The 17,448-nt window shown below is 42.0% G+C and overlaps 1 protein-coding gene across 1 annotated transcript in view; it reads left to right on the top strand.

The window, feature by feature from the left end:
- Window positions 1-17,448, top strand: part of LOC146759772 (cytosolic carboxypeptidase 4-like) — a 94,397-nt gene that overhangs the window by 53,893 nt on the left and 23,056 nt on the right. Inside the window, exon 5 of the mRNA XM_085509678.1 lies at window positions 17,080-17,246. Coding sequence (XP_085365804.1) covers window positions 17,080-17,246 — 167 coding nt within the window. The remainder of the gene's footprint in view (window positions 1-17,079; window positions 17,247-17,448) is intronic.

The raw sequence follows: 17,448 nt of genomic DNA, 5'->3' as shown, positions 1-17,448 counted from the left end.
CTGTCACTATAAACAGAGGGGAACAAAGTTGACAGTGTTGGATTGAAGGGCTGTAAGTGGTTATTGATTCCCAGCCTTCTCGCATGCATAGAGGTAGGGTATGTGTTAGAATACAGACACGAGCACACAAGTGGCAATGGCATGTTACTGCCACTGAGTTATGGGATGTGCATAATTGTTCTTTTCAATGCAGTAGCTAGGGGAACATCTGTATGCACACTAGAGGATGTGTTTGTGTGCTGCACTTGGAAGAAGTTGTGCCCAAAGATGTTTGTATGCATGCATTTATTTCTGGTTTTAGGCAGAACACAAAAGGTGTGCAACTGACATGCATATTTATTGCTTTAAATACATGTCTGTATTTTGTGCATCTATGCATAGCACATGTGGCTACCTTAAGGTCTATATTTTCTACGTACAGCTAGAATTATGTTGTGCTGTGTGTCATTCCTTTGTCGTATGACACTGTTTCATGGCTGTCAGTGGAAAGAGAAAAAGGAAGGGATGCATAACTCACCCTTTTGGCCAAACCATTCTTGCAAAGCACTTGTGGGAGCCTGGATTATCTCGTGAAGGGGAAAGGAAGTTCATTTCTAAATGAAAACTGAAAAGAAAAGGTACACAGCAATGATGAAGTTCAGGTTTCATTAGCTTTTGATGTCTGTTCACAGGAAAAAAATCATGTTTCCTTGGTGACCTTTTAATAAATGCAAAGCTAGGTGGGAAATCTGTCCTTCAGTTCCTTTGCATTTGTAACTAATTAAAGGTGTGGAGTGTGGTGTATAGGATTGCAATGAAGCCTGATGTCAGGCAGCACACTCGCAGTGCTGGGGTCTATGGATGTGTGCCTTGCTGTCCTGTGGGCTTCCACGTGCAGAGGAGATGGATGTCTTCTAAGGCTGTTTCGCATCTCCTCTTCTAGCTGAGATTGGAGCAGAAGGGTAAGGTGGGCTCCTCACACTGCGCAGCTCAGTTCTTATATGTATTGACACAAAGGGTGCTAAGGTGGTGGAAAGCAAAACAAAGCAGGCAATTGCTGTCAGTACAGGCTGTCTAAGCTGGTGTGACCTACTGCATTGTAAAGTGAGGGGAAGTGCCTTATTCCTTGTAAAGTATTTTCACTTCTGTTCATCCAGTGTTCATCAAGGTGTTGGAAGGAACGCAGCACATGTTCCTTGACTCTTCTACAGCTTTTTAGTAATATCTTTCTCAGCGTAGGTGTTGCAGAAATTAAACCAATCTGGTTACGTTTTGTGGCATAGGAAGACAGGATAAGCAAGGTTTGCCACAGCAGTGGGTGTTAGAGAAGCTGCTGACAGAAAGCAGAAAAGATAACAGACAGAAGTCAAGTCAGCTTCCATTTAAATACCTTCAACCTCTTGATTCAGAGATACAGTGTGTAAATGGTGAATTGTTTGTCATGTTTTTGATACTCACTGCTTCTGGACAGACATTTGATCTCAGGGTATTCAGGTAACGTTTTAGTGTCTGCCCTTAGTTGGTGTAGCATGAATGATGTCTTCTGTGAATTCATTGGTAGAGAGGAGGAGGAATATTAGCAGAATTTTCTGTGTCTTTTTGGAATAATCTTTAGTGATGCTCTCTGGAAGAGAAAACCTTAGATTTCTGAGTCTGTGTGAAAACATTCAGAGATGAGGGACAGCCCAAAGAGGTGTTGGTTTCATACTGATAAGATCTGGTGTGTTACATGCTGACATGCATCATAAGAATGAGTAGCACCTGACACTTCTGGGCTCACTCCAGATATATAAATGCAGTCCACTTAAGGCCAGGTTGCCTTTGCTTGAGATTCTGACTGGTTGGAATAAATGGGAGTGAAATTTTGTTTATTTCATGTACATTTAATAACACACATTTCAATCCCCAAGGTGCTTCATCAAGTACCCTACTCTTCTCAGTCAGTTCCCCTGATTTCACATGAGGATGTACAGCTGTGATAAGCTGAACTGAATGTGAGGTCTCATAACTCTACAATTTAAACAGTAAGAAGCTTCCAGAAAGGCCAAATCAGTCACTGAAGACCTTCTTTTTAAGACAACCAGAGCAGTCCCAATACAAATCATGTTTTACCCATATTATTTCTGTGTCCGTGTTACAGAGACTTGGCACAAGCCCCAAATACATCTCATTTATATATACACGCTTGACATTAACTGGAAGGGGGAGACTGTGGAAGTGAAGAAAAGACTCATAAAACCTTTAATTCTTGCAATGGCACGTTGGCACTTTTGTGTGCCACAGCTCAGCTACTTGTTGTATAGAGAGAACTCAGCCTATAGGACTGTGTAGGATTTGCATCCTGTTTAGAGGGGAAAGCCAGCAGCAGAGTGCATGGAGAGTACATGCCTATGGTTTTTGAATTACACATTAAATGAGTGTTTGTTCCGCTGGGCTGGGTTTGTGCAGTTAGTATTCATGGGTGCAAACTACAGACTGTGGAAGACTACAATATAAACATGAATGTGGATACACGTGGGTGTGGAAGACAGTCCAATGCATGTTCAAGTGTGCACCAGTGTGTCTGATGAACGTGTAACTTTAATTGTGTCTTTATGGATGGTTGTTGTTTGTTGTAATGCTAGAGTCTTAGAAATGTGTCCCTGTACATCTGTGATCATGTAAATGTGTGTGTATGCACAGATCTATATAAATGCCTGATGAGAAGTGCTCAGGGTTTCCAAGTAGGAGATAACACAGTGTACCAAAATCAGTGGGAAACTCCAGTGCATTCACATTCAGCCATCATTTTGTTCTAAGAAAATGGGGATTTTCCTTCATGAAAGAAGAGGCACAAGTGCAAAAGGGCTTTTGTGGCACTGACTGTGCAGCTGATTGTCAATCTGAGACGGAGGACTTTCCATACGTGCCTTTTTCTTTCACTTACCCTCACAGATGTGACCTCTGGAAAGAAAAGCTAATAAAGCCTTTTTCCCCCCACAGAGAAACACACATAAGAGCTTGGCAGAAACTGCCATTTCTTCAAAGTCATGTCTAACAATTTTTCCACCAGCACCAGCTCTTCCTTTTAGTCTCTGAAAAGAAGGCTTGCCAGTAAAAGTCCAGAAATAACTTCTCTCACTAGAACCCGTGTTTGCCAACAATAGCTAAGGAAAGGGAATCTATTTTTGTATCTGGATTGTAGTGTGAGATAGTTCTGGTGGCCTAATCTAATTGTGGTTTAGGATGTTGTAATCTCTGTATTGAGGTATATGGGAGAAAAATAGTATGTGTGCCTCTTCTGAGAAAAGAATTAGGGTCAGTGCTAGCAGTAGGAGAAATTGAGATAATACCAGATAGTCTCTGTTTGGCAGCCAAGGCCAAGTCTCACTGTCTCCAAGCAAGGTAAGCAGACCAGGCTTCTGAAGAGTACTTGGATTCAGCCACGAGTCCACATTATTAGGCAAGTCCATGGTAGTGTAGCAGATCCAAAGTGAAAACACACGTTAGTAATTCAGGGTGATGTTTGTGGGATCAAACAGCTCAGAAACCACTTGGCAGGTCCACAGTGACAAGGTGATGCTGGGAAGTCAGTTCTGTGAGTCAGAGTCTCACCATAGGGTACACCATATACACACCATAGGGTGTGCTCAGGTAAAAGCATGTAAGCGTTGCTACAGGAGCTACAGACCTGCAGTTTTACAGCAGAGCCCTAAGCTGAAGTGGGGCTCTTAGAATAGGTAGAGGGTATGGGTAAAGGCCCCAGGCGGGTCTGGCTGAGGACCTTTATGGCCTGTTAGTGCTTTCAGAGCTCTGAAAGAATGATTCATTTCACCATCAGAGTATCATGTCTGGGTTGTCTCTGTTCTGTATCAGAACTGTGGAACAGCTGCTAAAAATAAACCTTAGAAAATCTATTCCAGACTTTATACGAGACCCTGTCTGTGTTGAGCAGGAGATCTGGGGTTCATTCAGACAAGTATCTGAAAACCTCACAACCAGCTGGGTGTACTCAACATGTGTGTTAGCTGTTCTGAGTTTTGTAACTTAAGCTATTAATTTAAGGCTTCTGTTCACTCTGACTAGCTAAGATCCTGACAGGGACTTTAATTCACAGGCATAAAGCTCTGACAGTCTCTGCTTCTAACTGCCATAATGGACAAACTTGATGGGCAAATGCGTTTGTTATTTTTCTTAGGAGACAAAAACTGATTCAGGTATTCAGTTGCTGTGATAATAGCTATTCTAATAGAAGCAGACGTCTCCTAGTGTTGTTTCTATCTCTTGCCAATCTTGAGCTTCACCACTCTCCTGAATGTGTAGCTTTTTAGTCCTTCTATTTACTGAAGGTCTGTAGTTGTACACTGCCTTTCTGAGAGAGCTCAGATTCCACTTGTCTGTCCCTAGTGGGCAGGATAGAAGGTACTCCCCTCCCATATGTTCAGGGGCACAACTGCATCTGCAGAGCTTTGAGGTTCTTTGTCAGAGAGTAGTGCTTGCTAGTTACTCTAGAAGCTGCAGGTGACCCAAAACACTGAGCAAGGGACTCCACACTCTCTACAAGTGTGGGATTGGCAGCACATCTGCCTGATAGAAGGTCTTTATCTCACAAGAAAAGAGAGAAGAGGGAAGCAACTGCTGCCGTGATCTCTGCAGCTGCCTGTCATCCTGCCTGAGTGAGTTTGATGTGGTGCTGTTGCTTCTTTACAGAAAAAGACGCAAGTTATTTTAAGACACTCTTATTATTTTTCTTATTTTTTGGAAATCTTAATCTTTTAAAATATGGCAGGATCTCGAATTAGATGCTTCAAACAATTTTGCTTCCAGCAGTGAGGGGTGAAGTGTAGGAGGTAAAGAGAACTGTGGGTTACCTCCCCATCTCTGCTGATGTCCTTCACTAGGTGCCCTTCACTAGGTCACTCCTCCTCTGATTCAGCATCCCTGTTGGCAGCTTGCAGTACTGCTCTCCTATCTCCCAGAGGATATCCTGCGATTAATTGAGGGATGTATCTAAATCGCTTTAGCATGCAAGCCAAAAGTCATAGGGGACAAAGCTGTTACTAGGGCAGGAATAAAGGTCAGACCCTTGCTGACATGGTTGTCTTGATTAATTACTACACTAATCTCTATAACTCCTCTTCAGCAATATAATTTGGCCTCATCCCTTGCTTGTTTGTTGGTTGTTGTGGTTTTTTTTCCTTCCATTTTCTGCAACTTAGTGGTGAGAGAATTACTGAATAAACCCACATGGAAAATGCTACTTCTCTCTTTCCCACCTCTTGGCCAAACCTATGCCTCATTCCCCCTTAGTGTCCTGGGGGAATGTGTCTTAGTGTCCTGGGCAGCCTTAGCTGGTGGGGGCAACCAGCCCATGGCAGACAGTTGGAACTCTGTGATCTTTAAGGACCCTTCCAACCTAAGCTAAGAATCTATAATTCCACGATTCTTAGGGATTTGAGGAGTGATAGACAATTACTTGAATTACTAGGAACATGATGCATGGAACTGGCAAAATCAGTTCATTTGATACTATTTTCCTGCAGCTTTTTTTATGTAGGAAAGTACGAGGTCGGTGCAAGAAATCCTTAGCGTCCCTGTTCTCTGGGTGAAGTGTATTGAAGGGCTGAGCAGCCAACCATGGCTGAGGGCAGGAGGTGCTGGTAGTTTGGATTCTGCGACTAATACAGCTCTCGGGCTCATTGTTTTGGGACAAACACTTTTGAACACAGAGACTGTGCAGAGTCCATTAAGGATCACCAGCAGCATCAGAAGAAGATACAGAGGGGCTTGGAGAGGAGCAGAAGGCAGACTGAGTGAACGTGTGTAGTGAAGGGTAGTGAACCGAACCTGCTTTGGATGAACAAGAGGGAAGATTCCCTCCAGGTTACTGCCCAGTGGGAAATCAAAGAAATGAAGAAAATCACTCCGTGTTTCCTATTCAGCTCCTCATTCGGATCTGTTGTATTTTCCACTCCTCTGTGATTACGTCCGTGTCTCAGTCAGGTATTGTTTTCTGCTTGAGTTGGGAATGTTCCCTAAAGCTGTTCCGAGTGCGCAATACTCTCTCATTCTCTTTCCCAGGCCAATTTTGGAGTGAATTTTGGCAGATTACACAAGTGCAGAGTGTTTACTGTCCTGTCTTACATCATCATTTTCCCGTATCGTTTATTTTTCCTTTGACAGATTTTTAACACTGCCAGTCTAATATGCATCAGAGATTGTCGAGTATTACCATAATGCAGTGTATTGTGGGTAATCCCATGCAAATTGTTCTGTGGAAAGTCATGCTAAATTATCTTCTTGGGGGGAGAAAGGAAAAGGCTTTTGCTTTCATTTATTTTAACCGTTTGTTCTTTGGATTTCAGAGCAGCTGCCAGTGGCAATGATTTAGAACAGTTGTTTGACACTCGGCACCATGTGAGGCGATGCTCCTCCTCAAAAGACATGGTGCTAAATGCATGGCGTTGTGTACTGTGCTAGGTTTATTGTATACGTGTCTCCAGTGTTCACATTTAAAACGTTGGTAGGTTGTCTAAGGAAAAATCTGAGTGTATGTTGGGTTGGCACAGTGAAGGTAGGCATTGCCAATTTTTCCAGCTCCATTGTATGAACATATTGAGGAAATACCAGTTCTTGTGAGCCTGAAGTGCATCAGATGTCTCTTGGAAGAGGCAGATCTGATCATACACGCTCTTGTTTTCTTTTTTTCTTTATTATCAAGGTCATTTGCTTGTAAACTGGCTGCTTTGTTCTTTCTGAGGTCCATATTACTTCCCCAAACCGAGACAGTAATCCTCCTTCTGGATGGAACACTTGATTGTAGTAGAAATGATTGCAGTGTCACAAACAGAGGATTATCGTTTTAAGGGGAAATCATAAAAACAGGTTGAAAAAGACTTCTAAGAAAGAGGCAGCTTGTTCTTATGCAAATTTTCTCAGGTAGTACAGCTGCAAGATAAGAAGTCTTGAAAGCCTATAATCTGGAGTCAGCATCTTCTCTGTTAATACAGGTTTGCCTGCGTCACACTGTGAACGGTCAGTAGGTCTCCAAAGACTCAGAGAAACTTAGTTTATTCTTCTGAGGCCTACATGTCTTTCTCTTTTTGCATGATGCTCTGGAGGTTGAGGCATTACTCAGCTGCTGTGCATTTGCTTCTGGCTGGTCTCCTCTGAAAAAGACAAAGTGGAAATATTCATTGCAGAACAAGAGGAAATATAAGCTGCTTTTGTGTGAGTCACATCAGTTATCCCACTTGATAGAGATAGTTGCCTCCCCCTCACCCTACTTCTGTCTCTCTGATCTTGTTTCCCTTTCTTCAGTCTGTTCCTTACAGCCTTCAAACACCTGATTTCTTTTTCTCTTTCTTTCCAAAAGCACAGTAAGTGGAGAAGTTAAAGTAAGCCTTTGCTTGTGGGATTATAAGAGCAGTAAAGGCTTATAGGTGGTTTGAAGAAGTTTGTGTCTAATTGACACTCATCCTTGGTAAACAAGTCCAAACGTCTGAGCTCATGCTGCTGGTAGGTTCCTTGTGGGCAAGCAACAGGGGCTCATATCTGCTGTAATAATGTAGAATATTCAGTTTTGATCTCTGTTGTTTTTGTTTGCTGGTTCCTTTCTTTTGATACTAATCGTATTCTCAGCCAAAAGAGTGGTTTAAAAAAACCCCATCAGCCATCAGACTACTTGTACCAGCGGACATCTGGGTTGGCAATAAAGTGAGCCTTTGGACTCCGCAGACCTATAAATCCTGGTTAGCAGCTGGTGGCAACTGTTTCACCTGGAGGAACTTATCTTGATGTCTGGCATCTGGTTGTGTGGTCTGTATTCCCAAGACCCTTCACAGGATGTCCCTCCTAACCCAACCTTCTTGTAAAAAGATCATTCTTTCTCCCTGGGCCTTTTGGTAAAATACGTCTGTTAAGGTAACTTTCTGACATATTCAAGCTGCAAGAAGCATCCTGTATCAGAATAATTATGCTAACACCCATTAGAACACAGCCAACAAGCCCCTTCTTTGTACTCCCATCCTTCACCTTCAAAGGGAGCAGTTACCAGGCTGGATTCCTCACCAAACAGTGTGTCTCTTTCCTCTCTGATCTGAACTGGGCACGTATGCCTTTTGTGCTTTCCTGTGTATCCTTGGCTTGGGAAATCAATGGTTTCTTTGTTGCTTTAGAAGTGCTAATACAATGAATTCTGGAATTGTAGTTGCTTACTGTCACTGATCACTTGGAAGTGTGTTAGGTGGGGAAACCAGCTTTGGCAGCTGGCTGAAGATAACCAAAGAGAACTTGTGAAATGAAAAAAGATAGAAAATTGACATGAGGAATCCTTCATAATATAGGGGAAAAGGCGCAGTGTAAGGGGACAGCCATACAATATATGTGAAATTTGAGAAACGAGAAAGGAAGGCTCAGAGCTGCAGATGGCTCTGTGCCCTTACCTCTCACTCATGAGTCTCTTTATGAAGACGTGTTTAAAGTAAATGTTTAAGGAGACCAACAAAGAGAAGGTCTTGGGCTGATCTGTGAATATGTGCATGGCAATTTAACTGCAGGAGCTGGCGTGTGGCGTGGCCCAGGCAAGGGGACTGCCATCGGGTAGAAGTTTTGCTCTGGTGCCAATGGAAGCAGGAGTCAGAGGAAATGAGGGATTTAGTATAGAACAGACTTAGATCTGGAAAAAAGAAGCATGCTCCAAGGCGTAATCAAAAGGCTCTGGAAGGAAACAGTGGACCCTCAGGACTGGAATAATAAGGAATTGTGAAGGCTGAGATTTGGATGCATGCTGGAGCTATTTATGCTGTCCTGGGGCCACAGGCATGTTGGCAGAGCTGGTAGGCAGCCAGGACAGGCACAGAGCAGAATGCTGTGGGACCACTCTGGCTGTTTTATGCAGGAAGACAATGTCTGCACGTTATCTGTCGGTGTTATTTTATATTCAACCAAGGCTACAACACACAGAATCAGGTAAACCTCAGGTTTTATTGCTGTAAGAGTTATAAGGGAACAAAGGAACTGAAGATTCAAACTGGTAAAATCATTAATAATGGCCAGTGGGGTAGATAGCAGACATCTCAAACATGCTAAACAATGTGCTCATTCTGATTCCTTATGTTTTAAAATTTACTCCAGAGGTTGAGAACCACCAAAAAAAGAAAAAACCTACGAGAAACACAAGGGCAGGGAAGCACAGTGACTGAGTTAATTGCCTTGATGGCATGAGTGAAGGGAGATGCAGTATACAAAGTTTGTCATTTGTTAAGACTCATATTTAAGTGAGCAGCATTGGTGGACATCCTAGTTAAGTCAGAACTAAGGAGAAGAGAGTTTCCCTCACCCAAAAGAAATCCCAAAGGGATTGGAGTTTTGGGGTGAGGCACAAAAGGGTCATTTGTATAGTGAAAATCTACTTAAAAGTCTGGAAAAATAGGTGGGATGTATTAATCATCACTGGGGTGGGAAGAAATGGATAGTAAGGTGACTCCAGCTACCACTCTGTTTTGGTCTGTATTTCTTTAATGACTGAGAAATGAGGAGAACAGTAAAATGCTAAGATTTACTGTTTGCAGCTGATATGAATTATACAGTAGGAAGGAGGACAGCAAGACTGTGGTTACGGGAATGGAAGATAAAATACAGACGGTGGCGGGGTAAAGCATGTTTGAAGGAATAGTTTAAAGCATTCAAACACATGGTTGGGTTCTGAATTAGCTCTGACTGTTCAGGAAAACATAAGTAGCGATTAGAAAGACAGCTCAATAAAGATATCTGTGCCATGTGCAGCAGCAACAATAAAGAAGAAAGTGAGTAAGATGCTTGTGTATGTGAGAAAATGTAGGCTTGGAAGATGCTATAATATCCCTATAGACGTGAATGGTAGTACCTCCTTTGGACTGCTTTGTCTGTTATGAGTTATTTTCTTTGTAAGGCAAAAGAGATAATGAAAGGGGGGGCTAGAGGAAGCACACAGTGGCCTGGAAGGCAGATTCGATATGGGAGAGTATTAGTGATACTTGAGCTATTGAGAGAGAAAGGGAAAGAGTGCAGAGAGCTCAGCAGTAACACTCAGCACTGTGCTGGGGAGAGGCTTCACAGTGATGTGGATATTTGGTGGCAGCATAGCAGGAAGCAAACTCGCCACCCCATTAAATTCCACTCCATGTAACGTTGCTATCAGGCCAACATGCAGCTTTGCCGGTCTGCTTGTGTCTGTAATGTGCTAGCATGGGAACAGAGCACCAGAGATCCTGTGGGGCAGACAGCTATCAGGCTGGAGCATGCTGTGATGTCTGGGTCATGCTGTGCTGGCTTCTTTCTAAATGCACTCTAGTGCCTAAATCATTATGTTGGTGCAAAAGTGATACCATGATCCATCATGGGGTCTTATTTTGTATGGGGAAGAAAAGCGTACTAGTGTTGCTGTGTCATTTTGGTCAATACATATTTTCATCACCTCTGGGATGGGCAGAATGGCATATGTTTTATCAGAGTAAGAGGAAAAGGCTTCAAAGCTTTCTATATTGCAGATTATAGTATAGTGAATTTCAAAATAAAATCTACTTTGTAATTTCCCAGTAACTATAAATACTTGCTCTGCTTTAAAGCCACACAGAAAAATAACAAGGTGTTGTGTAACATAGAACAATATGGAGGGCATTTCATGAAAAGATACAATTGGTTCTTTATATAACACATAATTAACCAGGAGAACCTGATAGTGAATGACATTATGGAGACAAATACTGTACTAAGAATGTTCAAAACAGGTTAGACGCTTTCTGAATAGCATCTGTATTTACGTTAGCCAGAATAAACATCATAAATCCTTTTGTTGCCAAGCATGTGGTGATCACCAGCCAGGATTAGGAAGTTATTTAACTCCCACGGTGAAATATGGCCAAATGAGTTAAACTCATAGCTGAAAATGCTTGGGTGGGCCTGGAGTCTGCTCACTTTTCTGTATGCTGAAGTTATTCATACAAGCAGAGAAGTGGAAGTAGAGAGGGAGGAAAAGTGATCCAGGGATTAAACTGCCAATTTAGGACTTGCAAAAATTCAACTTCTTGCTTTCCCAGACTGCTTTTATGAGCTAATTCATTTGACACAGACTCTCAGATGTACTTAGAGCTCCACCTCACATTTAATCTTCAGGCACCTCAGGCTATAACCTGGCTGTGACTTGTTCCAGGTTCCATAGAGTTCACACAGCAGAAGGTGTACGAGTGAGAGAAAGCCGTGGGTAGACTACAGATGAATGTTGAAGGCACAGTCAGATGGGGTAACAGCAGTTAACCTGTTGCCAGTACTGGAACCTGCATTAAAGACAGAAATGTTCTTGAACAAAGCACTTGGTTGTCACCAGTGTAAAGTAGTTTTCTTTTCTTACACTGCCCCAGAATCACTGTATGACCTTGAACAGTTTCCCCATTTCTTCTTCTTGTCTGCCAAGTAGGAGAGTTAATTATCTGGAGCACTATTTGTTTTCTTTCAAGAATTAGCACTTATTTTTTCTATTTATTTTCTGTTTTGTTGTTGTTGTTGTTTTTCCTGACAAACAAACAATGACAACAACAAAAACATACTGACAATTCCCACTACTTTTGTTCTTTGCCCTCTGGACCTTCTTTATGGCTCATCTACGTTGGTTTTGCTTTCTATTTTTGTCCATCTTTTATTCCTGATTCAGCCACTTTTCACAGTTATGCCCCACATAAATGTATGCATTGGTCCCAGTGATACCCAAGAAGTGATCTGGCAAAACTGGACCTTCTGGTACCATGTACTACCTTCCATCTCCGGAAGCAATGCGAAAGAGGTGCACCAGCATCCAGCAAGTATGGAAGCATTCCATACACAACCACTACTGCTCTGTGTGAGTGTACAGTCTCTGGGGGAGGGTGATGAGAATATATCCCCATCTTTATGCTTACTTTGGTTGGCTATCTATGCTATCTGAATAAGTAGAACTTGACAACCAGTTTTACCATTTGCTAAATCCTCAGTTCTCTTACAAACAGGCCTTTCAGGCCTCTTTCTGCTCTCTGATCTGCTTTCCTCCATCCCTTGAACAATCTAGCCTGTAGCATCTTTAGCCAGGGAAAGAGTCCGTTTGAATGACAAATCAATAACCCATCTTGTGATGAAACAAAGAAGTTTGCTCAGTCCCAGCTGAATCAGAGCATCAGCTAAATTCAGCAGATTTTCAGGGAGGGTTGACAGCAAGCTGGGCCTTGTTTCCTCACCTAGTAGCCAAAGTACTGAGGAAAGCGAGGATGGGCATTCATAACGAAGCACACCTCTCCAACAGTGAGATGGGGATTGAGGTTTCCATTAGTTTTCCTCTTGTTATCATTCCTCCACATCAGCATCCACTGACCTCAACCACCCCTCCCTCTTTCTCATCCTTTTATCTCTCCAGTCCTTTTATCTTCTGTCTTTAACTCAACCCCTCTCATCTTTCTAGAAATTCAAGCTACCCAATTTTTTTTCTCCATCTTCAGCCTTTTCTGCTTGCTTAATCCCTTTGAAATCTTTTGGCCCAAATTTCTATCCCCTAAACTTTGTCTGTTTAGAATGTCATACCTACTGCTTAGGGATCTCTGGGCCATGAGAAAAACTGGCTTGTTCCCTACTGTCCTCATCTCAATAGCTGGTTCCCCATTGTGCATCAGCATGTTTTCTTTCACAGGGGTTTAAAGGACACTATCTTTTGGGGCTGGCCCAGGCTAAAATTTCATCTGCAGGCACCAAATGTTTCATTCAGCTGTGTGGTTTGTCCTGTGCAGCCTCGAAGTAGTTTCTATTAGTATTCCAATGGAGAGCTCACTGATGGAATTAGTGGGAAACCAGACTGCCAATTTATTTATACCCAGCCTTAGGGCATAACCATTGTGCATGTGTAAAGCTGTTGAGATGCAGAGTATACTCTGCATGTGTGTGTGTATGTGTTGACTGGAAGTAAGTTTGCAGGGAAAAATATTGCCTCAAGGATTGAACAGTGCCCAAAAGTGACCGTACTGTGTGCCAAAGATCCCTTTTCTCTGAACGCAAGAGAAAAATGATGGCTCTGAAATCTGTTGTCTACTTGTGTTTATTAATATCTTTCAACTCCAGTTTAACTGCAGCTCTTGTTACCCTGGTGGAGAGAGAAAATTCTAATTTAACTTCTGGAGTCCTTCCACCTTCAACAATATCTGTGTTATGAAACTATCGCTGCCTTTGGCTTGTGGGGTTGTTTAAAGCATATGAGTAATGAATAACGAAGTTTTCCCATTACATTGTCTCTTAGCCTGTGATGTGTTTTTAGGTAAATTGAGAGACGTTGGAAGCATTTAGTTGTGAATATATAGTTGATGCATCAGTGCTGAATGCGAATGAACTCTTTTTCCGGTATAATTTCATCAACTTTCATTAGGAGAATTTTTATTGCCATTATCTTGGCCAAATGATAAATCACGGAATAGCTTTCTTATTTTTCCCCCTCCTTCCGTGTTTCCTATTACTGTGACACAGTGTCATTTAGGAGATGCAGATGAACACCTCACTGCCCTGTTATGATAAAAACAGTTTGGGCAGAGAACAAATGGACCGGTTTAACTAGACCAAGAGCTAATAGGTTGTGTTCATTTAATTCATCTGATTAGCCATGTTGAGTTCCTCTGGAATGTTTCTTCCCACCAAATCATATATACAGATACATCCAGATATTAGAGCATGGTGATGTCTCTTACCATACTGTCTGCTGTGGTATGAAAAAATGAGAAGAGATTAGCAAATAATGTCTAGTTCCATTATTCTTTATAACAGCCAGGAAACTATAAACCTGTTATCCTTTAACATTATGTCTTCAAAAGACATGCATGAGGGGGCCCAGGGGACCAGTGGGCATATTTGTATTGCGCAGCAATGTGTGTATTGAGCCAATGCTGATCCAGACTGGCACTTTCATGTTATGAAGAGCAGAAACTATGCAAAGATATGAGCTGATCATCAAAGAAGAATACCTTTGTTAGCATATCCATGAGGCTAAACTAATTAAGACTGATGATCTTGTCTGCAGCTTTCTGGTACAGTTTTCTGATTCAGACTTTGCTTAGATTTTGCTGGCTTGGAAGACTGCACTGCACTCCGCTTCTCATACAGATGCCTCCAGAGGAGGATGGAGCCATGTAGGATTGTGATGGGGAAAGATAGGGTCTCTGAGAGTTCAGGACATTGCAGAGGACCTGATGGCAGGTAGAACAGCTTCCTCCTGCATGGTAGTGGCAAACGGGTTATATATTGTCACTGTGAGTAGAAACAATCCAGCTTGACTGCTGTGGAGCTTCTTAACCAAAATCAAAAGTTCACCACTTCTCTTTCTTTATCTCTTGTAGAATTTCAAGAATTTCAAGCAAGGCAGGAGGGGCTGGTTTCTACCCAGAGCACCAGCTCTTGGCACTGCTGGCAGATATCATTAATGCTGTTAGTTTGATGCATCAGTTCTGTCAGCATCTTCACTTTAATGGTAGTCACCAATGCAGCTCCAGCTCCTGCCTCTGCTGAGAGCTGAGGAAGAAGAGGGAGAGCATTGTCTGAGTTGGAAAATAAAAGACTGCCTGTGTTTGAAGTGAATTAAATGTGTTAACTTGTAATGTTCTAGCTGAGGTTTCCAGCTGTTATTCCCGAGCTGTCTGTTCTCGAAGCAATATGGGTCCATCATAAAGCAGCTAACTTCAGAGCATGAGCACTTACTGTCTGAGGCTTCTCAGGTGTATTATACTTTTATTATTATTATTTCTCTGTTCATAGTTTCCTAAGGCCTCTTCATATCCTGAATAAAACCCTGGGGAATTGTAAGCCCACAGGCTGAGTTTTAGCACTGTCACTATTCGCATCTCCTGGATTGATAGGTATTTAGTGTGCTGCCTGGATCCTGGAAACAGGACCCTAAGATACACCCCAGGGAAAGCCCCAAGATGTTCCTTGTATTTTTTACCCCTGAGAGAATAATTCCTTTGCTGTGGAAGTGACTTATTTTTGCTCAGAAATGTCACCATTTCCACCTGCCAATTGTAACTGCCACACTAAAATGTCTTCTGAAGTAAAATAATGGAAGTGAGGAATCTATGTAGAGCTGCTAGGCCCTCGTTGTTTTGTATTAATGACCATTGGTTCCTCTAAGCCTCTTCATCTATTTTCTTCCCATTATTAATAATTACTATAGTTCATTGCACCTGGCTCTTACTTAGCAAAGCTTGCAGTGATTAGGATGGGAGAAGAAATGGTGTTAGAGATTTGCTGACTGCTTTAAAGATATTTAAGAGACTTTCTGAGAGCAGAAGTCAGATCTCCAGAGTCCTTTGTCTACGCCTGGCAGGGAGGCTCTGTTTTCTCATATTGTTTGTGTGCTCTTCTAGGCACGTCCTCTGCTTATCTAGCTGTCCAACCACTCAGTATATGTACAAGCTCAAAATAATGCATTATTTGTTCATTATTCATTATTATAATTACCTATTCATATTTATTCATATAGTTTGAGAAAACAAGCAGAATTTCAATGTGGTTACTATAGGAAAATGTGTTTGTTATCAGATAGGGCTGCTTTAATGTTAGATTTTATTTGTACATGCTGGACTTGCTGGAGTTGAAGTGAAGGCATTCGCCTTGTAAGACATTTTGTGGCCTCTAACAAACATGAACCAAAAAAAAGCATTACAAGGGAGCTGTAGATGGTCACTTGGGAAGCCTCTTTTTTCCATCCACCTCCATGCTGTTGGCTCCCAATTTCTCTCAGCTGTGCAGAAGATCCTAGAGAAATTATAAGTGCAACCTTACATAGGAAACATAAACAAATTAAAGAAGGCAAAACAAAACTAACTACTAAGAAACAGGAGACTGGAGCTCAGCCCCCTGTTATCAGTTACTGGTATTTTATATATATATAATATATAATATATATAATATATGGGCTCTGTTACCTGTAAGATGTGCACTAACAAACACCGAGTGAAGGGTCAAGAGCAGGCCATGCTGGTGTGGAGCACACACTGTGCTTGTGGCTGGTGCCAGGGCTGTGAGCACGGACTTATGGCAGTTGCTAAGGAAACAGTCTTGGAAATGGGATTGGAGTTCTTGTCAGAAGGTTGGCTGCAGAAATGGTTTGTGCTTCAAAAGCACACGGGGCTGATACTGACAAAGGCTGCAATTGTTCAGCAATTGATTCAACCCCTGGTGTGATAGCATTAAGGAGTAACACATGATGTGATCACTAAATGCCAAAGATGAGGGATTTTGCAGTTTCTTTGGGTTATTTTCGGTGACTCTTTTGTGGTTTTGGAGGTTTTTTTTGGTCTCTTGCCATCTCACTGCTTGTGAGAAACTACCAGTAATTACACCGGATTACTCCTATGTAGGCCCTTGATGTGTTACTTTTTTGTTGGGTCTTTATTTTTTTAAGTAGTGAAAAAGCATGCACAGACAATTCAAAGTCAGGGCTCTTCCATGTGAGGATCCACAGCTTGAAGGAGTCCTCTTGGAAAGGTGATGTTGATAATCCCAGTCCTGTTTTTGCATTTCTTTGCCTGCACGTCCCTACTAGAGACATAGGCTTTTAATACACTGAGAAATTCCTCAGAGTTATTTGTTATTTTGCAATTACTTTGTAATTGATTTTCTTAAAAAGCAATTCATAACTTGTTAAAGATGTTCCCTCCTTCCCCTCTTCACTGTTTTTTCTCTAATCTCTGCCACTGTCCAGTATTTACAGTCATAAAACCTATTTGTTTCCCATTGCTTAGGGAGATGACGCTTCTAGAGAGAGAAAAAAGATGAGACCTAATGATTTGTAAGAGTGTATTTAGTCAGATCCTCTTGGGGTATGAGTCTAATTTGTACAGTGACAACTTCAGTGTAAGTAACCAGAGCAGTTACACTACTTGCCTCTGTTGCCTCTGTAAAATAGAAGCTATTTTAGAATAGATCCTGTAGAACAAATGCTATCATTGAATTCATGATTGACTGTATGGGAACCTGAATGAGGTGATACTGTAATACTAAGAGCTGTCCTTCTGAAAAACAGTCTCCCAACACCTGCGCTTTGTACACTCAGCAATGAAACTTCCTCCTTTTTTCCACCAGGGCCTGCAGCTGGGAACTCAAGAGCTGGAGGAGATGGGAAGCAAGTTTTGCCTTGCTCTGCTCATTCTGCACCTCAAATCCTTGCCCTGCAGCAAGAAGGTGATGGCTCAGGCAGCGCTACTCCTAGATCTGGAGGAAGAGATAACAATAACAGACCGGGCACAAAGGTCAGTGACAGTTTCCTTACAAATTTCATTTTCCTCTCAAAATATTACTTGAGCATATGGATGGCACTGTCTCAGTGAATTCATCAGCAGGAAACTGAAGTTTCAGGTGATACTCTGTCCACCTCAGATCTCCTCTGTGGAGTCAATCTCCTACAGGGAAGATGTTCTCTAGGTGAAGGACTTTGATGGTATGATTTAGAAA

This window comes from Coturnix japonica, chromosome 9, assembly GCF_054131305.1.
Source record: "Coturnix japonica strain WE chromosome 9, WE-NBRP24, whole genome shotgun sequence".
In the NCBI taxonomy this organism is placed as follows: Eukaryota; Metazoa; Chordata; class Aves; order Galliformes; family Phasianidae; genus Coturnix; species Coturnix japonica.
Note: the sequence above shows the minus strand (reverse complement) of the source record. Positions and strands in the feature narration are given on the sequence as shown.